The sequence below is a fragment of the Clytia hemisphaerica genome, unplaced genomic scaffold (assembly GCF_902728285.1).
Source record: "Clytia hemisphaerica strain Z4C2 unplaced genomic scaffold, Clytia hemisphaerica genome assembly, whole genome shotgun sequence".
Classification (NCBI taxonomy): domain Eukaryota; kingdom Metazoa; phylum Cnidaria; class Hydrozoa; order Leptothecata; family Clytiidae; genus Clytia; species Clytia hemisphaerica.
In genome coordinates, this window is record NW_027103721.1 from 180,188 (window position 1) to 189,166 (window position 8,979).

The following is an 8,979-nucleotide window of genomic DNA, read 5'->3' on the forward strand; positions in this document are numbered from 1 at the left end:
TCAGTCAGTCGGGGTAAAACTAAATGGAGATTGATAATATCCTCTGTTTTATATGGCTTTAGATTTAAATTGCATTGTTTTCAAGTCAGAAATATATTTTTGATTATTTTTAACGGGACAAAAGCTTGAGAATAATTTTCAACTGAGACAATATTTTGGCCAATTTTTGGAGTCCCACCGGGTCTGTAAAAAGGGCGTGTATCATAAACTCTTACAAATCTACAGTATGTTCGGAAAAAAAGCGAAGCAGGTATTAAAATTTTAAAACTGGAATTTGCAAAAGGACTGAATGTCTTTTCTCATTCAATAGATTATCCGATTCCCAAACGTAATAAAATTATCGAATATTTAGGTCATAAAAAGCAATGCAAAGTATGAGAACTTTTTACTTTATAGAAATTCTGTTCTGCTGAACCGGACAAACTGTATTGAAATATGTTCTACCACTTCAGAATAAAATACATTTATTCCACTGCTCGGCAAACCCAACTCCTGATACAATGATAACTTTACCATTTTCCTTTAAATATAACCATTGGTTTGTTTCTGGGTAAGCCTGTCTCTGGGTTTGATCAGTTTCTTTGAAACAAAACCCAGCTAAGCTCTCATTGTCTCAAAGCCCAAAATAAGAGTCTTTCCATATATCAAGCTTTTACCAGATTTTTCAGCAATTTTGTTGCTTTTCTTCTTGTTTCTGTACAATTTCACAATTGGTTTTGTCAGTGGCGAAGTTTTTAAGAACATTTTAAACTGAAAGAATTCATTTCCAGGGAAAAGCTGGGAAGAATCTGGCTATTCCAGAAATAGTCTGTGCCCCCTATGTTGAGGAGGTGTGACGTCCAGTGTGGCCTCGAAAATAAAATAATCCAGAGGGTGTGATTTTTCGAGTGCAAAAATCCAGGGTGGTAAGTGAAATAAGTTGGAAAATCCAGGGTGGTCAGTAAAACGAGGTCGAAAATCCAGGGTGGTTAAAAAAAATCAGAAAAAAATCCAAGGGGGTCCTGAAAAAAAATCCAGGGGTCACCTTTCCCTAAAAAAACCTCCTCTGGGGTAAAAGTGTTTTCTGGAATAGCCCAATTAGCTTGCAAAACACAAGTAAAACTTGGAGCCCAAATAAGAGTCCATGATAAATCACAGCACCACAATCCTCAGCATAAGTTCAAAAGGGCAACAATCTATAGTTCTCAACTTTCAGAAGAAAATGCCGGTACAACTTCTTCCGTGGTACTGGGAGGTGGAGTCATGAACTCAGCTACAGCATCTAATATATCAAGTAAAAGTTCTTTCTTTAAGCGTCTAATGTCCGACAGACGAGCGACCTTATGAAACTGTTGAACGATAATACTTAGCGCATGCCGCTTCATGTCTACGGCACCGATACCATGCGATGCCTCGAGTATCTGAAGGTAAAAAGAAAATTGTAATGAGTAACTACGAGTTGGTATAAGGACCACCCCTTTCTCAGTGAAGTTTTTTTGAAATCCACCGGGGTGGCTATGATTTCACCGGATCTCACAATCTCTACTGCTTTGGAAACCTTTAACTAATTTCCACCGGGGTAGGGAAAAAGTTCACTTTCAAGTATTAGCGGAGTCTGTTTTTCCTAGACTTTACTATTTTTCGATTTTGACCGGGGTTACAAAATATCCTACCAGAGTTAAAAATTAGGCGATTTTCTGGCCTTTTTTCACCATATTATGCACAGGGGCGGATCTGACCGGGTCACTGATACAGGGGTGAATTAAGAAGAGCTTTGGATGACTTACATGGATGACATTTTGGTTTGTGACATTCATTTCTAAGTTTTGTTTACAAAATGCCTAAAAATGAAAAATTTAGAAATAAAGTCAAAATTAATTCAAAACAAACTTTTTTATAAGAAACTATTAAATTTTGGTTGATGCCCGGCTGTTTTTTGTGATTTTTTGCTTAATTATGCTTACTTTGTTTACTTATTGGTCTAAAAATCTGCTTTCTTTTAGCTGTTTCTGAAATTTGAGAGTGTGATTGTTTTTAATTTGCACTCTCGAGTTTGCCGAAACTGTGCCTATGTCCTTGTAAAATTGTTATTATAAAACACGACTACGCATGTTACTAGATGTTTCTTAGTTTTTAGGCATTCTGAGCCTCATGTTTCTAAAAAGTGTGTCTATTAAAAAAAAAACAAAAAAACGTGTAGTTTATTTAAGGCACCCATACTCAATTTGTGCGTTTTTTTATAAGAGCGTCCAAGATTGTTGGAGCTTACCGATGTTCGCTACATTTTTTGAGTATTTTTGTGCAATTTCCACAGAAAAAGTGAGCGAATCACCTGAAAATAACGTAATCCTTCTTCAAAAACCTCTTTGTCAGAAATTGCTCGTTTTTTCTAACACATACCTGGAGTCTGCTATTAGTGAAGCCATAATAGAAGGGTGCAGAGAACAGATACAATGAGTCTTCAGGTGGCATAGTAACATCGCCGTAGTAAATGTACCGCAAAAGCGATGAGAAGGACTGCGGCGAAGGAATAGTTTCTCCAATAGTCACCTAATATAAAAAAATTATCTCCGTAGTAATAGTAATTTATCATGCTTGTGGCTGTGAAAAGGTTTTATTAATGACTGGTCGAAATATTAAGAACTTAAGTAGAAAACTAGAAATCCAAACAGAAAATAGACAACGAAAAATGTTAAGTCGAGTTCTCAAGTTCTTGTAAAAACGACAGTAAAAATAATTTTGCTTCTACTAGCACAACACACAAAAACGCTCTCTTACTCTCTCTGTGTCGAACTAGTTTACAAACAAAATAGTTACAAAATATAAACCCAATCTAATTTCCCATGAGGGGCAATTATCTAGACGCAAGGGAATGTGACGCAATGCAAAACAAAGAAGCCTCATGAGACGCAATGAAATGAAAAGACAAAAGAACAAAAGAATTTATATACACCCGGGATTACAAATTAAACATAATTAAAACTAAATTATAAAGTTCATTAAAGATGGCTTTTCTGCCATCAACATCTGGCTCCCCTTCAAGATTCTTAATCTTGAAAACTCCTCGGTGGGGAATCGCATTCTTCCACAGCACAACGTTCGAAATAGGTCGTTCGAATTCACCGTACATGTTTTTAACTGTCACCTTTCTACAGTCACCGTGTTCGTCCGTATTGGCAACGATTATGCGCCCGAGCGGCCATTGATTTCGCTTGCCGTCCGTCTTTAGCAGCACAATATCACCAATTTGAAAACTTCGTCTCTTGCTCGTCCATTTCGTTCGTTCTTGAAGTTTTGTTAAAAATTCCTTTTGCCAACGAGTCCAAAATTCGTTGACAGCATGTTGAACACGTTTCCATTGTCTTCGTGAATATCCAGCTGATGAATCACTGAAGGCACCAGGTGGTGGTAACACAATCTTGGACTTTCCAGTCAACACCATCATTGGAGTTATTGGCTTCAAACTCAAAGGATTGGAGATGTTCTCCACAGTCAAAGGTCGAGAATTCAAAATACATTCAACCTCACACAACAATGTCCTGAAAGACTCATCATTGTACGATTGGCTATGTGTCAACAGAATACCATTCAAAACATTACGAGCACTACGAATTTGACGCTCCCAAACACCACCAAAATGGCTCGAATATGGGGGATTCCTTTCCCAAACGATGTAATCAGCATTGAACTCCATCTCTCAAAAACGATTTGATTTTACTATGATCAAGACTCCGAAAACAATTTCTTTCAACTCACTTTGACAACCAACAAAATTCGTACCATTATCACTTCTTATCATCCTGATAGAACCTCTTCTACAAATAAAACGTCTCAAACACCAGAATAAATGAAATCAGTATCCATAGAAAAGACAGACTCAAGATGAACACTTCGACTCGACAAACACGTATACATCACACCCCAACGCTTAACCATCGCTCGACGTTCCTTACAAGGAAGGGACCAAACAAATCAACACCACAAAAACTGAATGGAGGTGCTTCAAGAGTTCGTTCAATAGGTAGATCTGCCATAATCTGAGTACCAAATTTACCTCTTAGCTTACGACATAGAAAACATTTCCAGATTACAGACTTGACAAGAGAGCACAGACTACTAATCCATATACCATTGTCCCTTATCTCGTTCATTGTTGCATTCCTTCCAGAATGGAAAACTTTCTCATGATAGAATCTAACAATTGACTTTGCAACTTCTGAATCTTGAGGGATGATTACAGGATATTTGATAGAATCATGAAGTACGAACCTCTTCAAACGACCACCTACACGAATAAACCAACTCTATCACAAAAGGCATTCAACGAAACAAGTTTAGAATCAGACAAGAAGAAAAATATTTTTCTTGAAGAAGTTTAAAAATCCATGTTGTTGCTCTGGATAAAACGTCAACTGACAGAAGACTATCAAACTTAAATTCAGGTGTAGATCTTGTTTTTCTATACGGTTTACGATTTTTTTCGACATTTTCAATGAACAGAAGAATAAAGGACATAACTTTTTTTCATCCTCAAAAACAAGAAAAATGTTTCTCAAGTAACTTTATGTCAACAAATCATTTTTTACGAGCAAAAACCTTTGTTGCTTTTGGACTGACTAATTCTGACATTTTCAGATACAATATCAGACGAAAAATCTTCAGTTCTCAACGGATTTTTCCATAAGAAATTGGACCATTGAACCACTCAGACGCTTTTTATCATCTCCTAACTTTCAAGCCTCTAGATGCTGATCTGCTGGATTATCACAGAATCAACATATTTCCACTGAGAAATCAGATGATTTAGTGATAAGCGACACTCTATTCGTACAAACTCTTAAACCTTTTACTAGAATTTCGAATGTAACCCAATGTACAGGTATTATCACACCAAAACAGTCGTAAGCAATTTCGAAATCCAATTCTTTTGCAATGAATTTAGCAATCTGAGACGAGAGAGTGCAGCAATTAATTCAAGACGAGAGTAGTATACTTACTCTTTGCAGGTACACCCGTGATTTACCCATGATCAAACAACAATGAACAATTATCAGATTTACGAATCTAAGATAATGCAACCACCGTAGCCAACACAAGCGTCTGAAAAATGATGGAGACTAATTTCTACAACCTCGCGAAATTCTTTAGGTTGAAACAACGATCAATTTTCAAAGATTCAAATCAGATAAAGATTCAATCCATTTCTCCCATTGAACAAAATATTCCTTCGGTACAGGGTCATCCCAACCGATTGGAAGTTGACAAACACTTTGAAATATCAATCTACCTTTCAAGATAAACGGAGAGATAAGACCTAATGGGTCATAAAACGAATTCAAAGCAGAAGCTACCACGACGTGTTTTTGCAAAGACTTTATGTGCTTTCAAACTGAAAGATGTCATTTTTCAAAGACCATAAAAACACCTAAAACACGTTATGAGGAACACTTCTCTCTTTCTTTTAATCACTGGAACAGGTTCCAATGCTTCTGGANTTCCCATAAGAAACTTGGACATTGAACCCTAGGACAGCTTTTTTATCATCTCCTTAACCTTTCAAGCCTCTAGATGCCATGATCTGCTGGATTATCACAGAATCAAATATTTCCACTGAGACGAATCAGATGATTTGTGATAAGCGACACTCTATTCGATACAAAACTTCTTAAACTTTTACTAGAATTTCGAAGTAACCCAATGTACAGGTATTATCACACCAAAACAATTGTAGCAATTTCCAAAATCTACTTTTTTTGCATGAATTAGCAATCTGAGACGAGGAGTAGCAAGCAATTAATTCAAGACGAGGAGTAGTATAATTACTCTTTGCAGGTACAACACGTGATTTCCCCATGATCAAACAACAATGAAAGAATTATCAGAATTACGAATCTAAGATAGTGGCAAACCACCGTAGCCATATCACAAGCGTTGAAAAATGATGAGACCTAATTTCTACAACCCGCGAAATTCTTTAGGTTTGAAACAACGATCAATTTTCAAATTTCAAATCAGATAAAGATTCAATCCATTTTCCCATTGAACAAGATATTCCTTCGGTACAGGTATCCCAACCGATTGGAAGTTGACAAAACACTTGAAATCAATCTACCTTTCAGATAAACGGAGAGATAAGACCTAATGGGTATAAAAAATTCAAAGCAGAAAGCATACAGACGTGTTTTTGCAAAGACTTTATCAGGTGCTTCAAACTGAAAGATGTCATTTTTCAAAGACATAAAACACCTAAAAACACGTTGACTGAGGAAACACTTCTCATCTTTTCTTTTAATCACTGGAACAGGTCCAATGCTTCTGGACAATTTGATGAAAACTGTAAATGGAAACCGCCAGACACACAATTTGACACGTAGATATAAGCGACTTAGCAGACTCAACAGAATCCGTAGACTTGAGTAAATCATCTACATAGAAATTTTTTCTAAGTGTATCAGCAGCCTTAGAACCAAATTCAATCCACCAGCAGAAAGCGTTCTTTTCAAGCAAATTCTACAACTTGGTGACGAAGTACTTCCTTGCAAATGAGCATTCATCTCATAAGTAAAGTGGCTGGAATAGTCACCATCCTCCACAACAAAAAATTGATGAAACCGACGTTTGACTTCAGGAATTTTGATTTGAAAAAACATGGATTCAATTCAGCTGTGAAGCAACATGTCCTGGCGAAATCTCATCAAAACTCCAATCAATGGTAGCTAGATCAGGACCTTGCACAAGCTCTTTGTTCTACAGAAAACCTTTGTAGACGAACTACAATCAAAAACACCTCTAATTTTATTTTCGTAGGGTTTATACACCATGATGGGAAGTACCAATTCTGACCTCAGGATAGATGACCCGTAACCTCTTGGCAGACCTTTTCGATGATATTCTTCATGAAACTAATAATCAGAGTGACACTGCGCAGAAGATTAAATTTTCTTTTCAAACGAATCCATTCTTTTAAAGCTTGTGGGAAATTGTCAGGAAAGGACTGATTCTTATTTCTAAAATGTAGTGGAACATGATAATGACCATCAATGACTCTGAGATCAACTATTTCAAGGAAATACAGATCATCTTGTGAAAATACCTCAAAATCAGACATGCGAGTTTCAGGCACAGTTTTAATAGAAATAGGTTCTTAAGCATATTCTCAATTCCAGAATCCTTAAACTCTTGGCTCTTCACCAACAGATGATTGGATCTCCATAGATTCACCGAATTCTACACATGCTACAGACTTTAGATCTAGGAGAACAAATTGGTCCTACACAACCAGCCTAAACTTGTCTTGTAAGCAAAAGGGACCATATCTGGCTAGCAATTGTTTTTCCACAGTTCAATAGCTTAGGACAATTTCCTCCAACAAAATTCCTATTTCAAAGAGCAGTGTTGGAGTCAGACTCTATAGATTTTCAAATAGGGCCAAGCTGAATAGACTTAGATGTGGAATCTCACTTTGATCAACTGGAATGAGATTTACTAAAAGTTTGGTAAGATTGTCCAACTTCCATCACCAGCATGCAATCCTTTTCACTTCAGTCCAGATACAACACACAAGCTTCAGTTCTTACAGGAAGTGATTGTGTCACACAGTCAAATCAGTACGTTCAGTTGGTATCGACAACATTGATAAAATATCTTCAGAAATGAAAGAAGCTTGTGAACAATTATCAAGCACAGCAAATGTAACAATGTCAGATTTAGACAATTCATGACGTAATATAACTGGAACAACACACATACTAATGGTTTCTTTCAGAACATTATTCAAAATACAACTAACAGGTGGATTTGAAACTTCAGGCTTTTTAGGACAAGGTCTAACATCAGGTTCTTTAGATTCAGAGCTGTCTTTCTTCGAGTCTTTAGGAGGTAGACGTGGAGGGTGACGAAATCTCATTCCATGAGTAATAGTTGGATGCTTTTTATTACAAACCAGACAAGTTCTTCGATTTTTACAACTTGAAGCAAGATGACCTTTTTCAAGACATCCGAAACAAAGCTTTTCCTTCAATATAAATCGAAACTTTTCCTCCATTGTTTTCCCTTTAAATATTGGACAAACTTCAATATCATGGTCTACGTCACAGGCCGAACAAAGAAACGTCTTAAAACCCTTTGTACCATCCTTTCTATCGTGTAATCTTTTTGGTTTGAAATCACTACGACCAACTCTAGAATCATCATAAAACCGATCTTTAAAAGCTTCCCTTGAGAAAAGTGGATCACTTGCAACTATCATTTCATTTTCCACGAACAAAAGCACATCCTTAAAACAGGGTTCACGATGAGACTCAGTTCGAATATTTACCACCTTTCTATTCCATTTATCACGACAATGCAGTGGAAGTTTACTGGTTATTATGCAAAGATTATCAGCCGTATCAAAACTATTCCAAAGTTTATTCTCAATGACAGAACCACATTTAAGTAGAAATGAATAAAATTTACCAAAGGCAGAAGAGTCTCCTGGTTTAATAGCTTCCCAACGATCTAGTTCCTTTTTGAAAAAAGTCATAATTCTGTGGGGGTCACCGTATTTTTTTATTCAATAGAGACTTAGCATGATTATAACCGTCACTTAAGTACAGACAACACTGAATTAAGTCATTAGCCTCTCCCTCAGTAAAATTCATTAAGCGAGCTAGACGTCCTTCACTGTCAGAGATCCTCTTTTCAACTAGTTCTTCAAAATTTGTTATGAATGATCTATATTCCAATCAAGTTTAACCGCAGGAGCACCTTGCATTTTAACAAGATCAAAAAGAGCATTCGAAATATCAGCAGTATCAACGGTCGTTTGAAACTTAGAAACTCTTCTCACACTTCGTGTTCTAGGTTTAGAAGGTGGAGCTGGCAAAAAATTGACACTACCATGGCTAGATACAGACTCTGGCCTAGAAATTTGCTTAGAAGAAATAGGAATACTTTTTTCTTGTAGATCAGACTCAGCCTTTTCTCGAAGTTGGAATTCCCAACTCCCCAATTTTCAAA

At 36.6% G+C, this 8,979-nt stretch overlaps 2 protein-coding genes across 2 annotated transcripts; both read right to left on the reverse strand.

The window, feature by feature from the left end:
- Positions 1-956: 956 nt before the first annotated feature.
- On the reverse strand, positions 957-2,523 carry LOC136804316 (leucine-zipper-like transcriptional regulator 1). Its single transcript, XM_067061023.1, has 3 exons — positions 2,380-2,523; positions 1,767-1,820; positions 957-1,400 (listed from the first exon to the last, which is right to left on the reverse strand). The coding sequence occupies exons 1-3, from the start codon at positions 2,449-2,451 to the stop codon at positions 1,185-1,187; spliced, it is 342 nt and encodes a 113-aa protein (XP_066917124.1). The 5' UTR covers positions 2,452-2,523; the 3' UTR covers positions 957-1,184.
- Positions 2,524-2,938: 415 nt separating this feature from the next.
- Positions 2,939-3,673, reverse strand: LOC136804390 (uncharacterized). The gene has a single exon (XM_067061104.1). It carries the CDS (start codon positions 3,671-3,673, stop codon positions 2,939-2,941), a length of 735 nt encoding a protein of 244 aa, XP_066917205.1.
- Between the last annotated feature and the right edge of the window lie 5,306 nt (positions 3,674-8,979).

Excerpts from the sequence above, each read along its gene's own strand:
- LOC136804316 (XM_067061023.1), bottom strand. The coding sequence starts at position 2,451 with ATGCCACCTGAAGACTCATTGTATCTGTTCTCTGCACCCTTCTATTAT. Across the intron at positions 1,821-2,379 it reads TCACTAATAGCAGACTCCAG|GCATTTTGTAAACAAAACTT; the intron begins GTATGTGTTAGA and ends TTTCATTTTTAG. Across the intron at positions 1,401-1,766 it reads CAAACCAAAATGTCATCCAT|ATACTCGAGGCATCGCATGG; the intron begins GTAAGTCATCCA and ends TTTTACCTTCAG.
- LOC136804390 (XM_067061104.1), bottom strand. The coding sequence starts at position 3,673 with ATGGAGTTCAATGCTGATTACATCGTTTGGGAAAGGAATCCCCCATAT.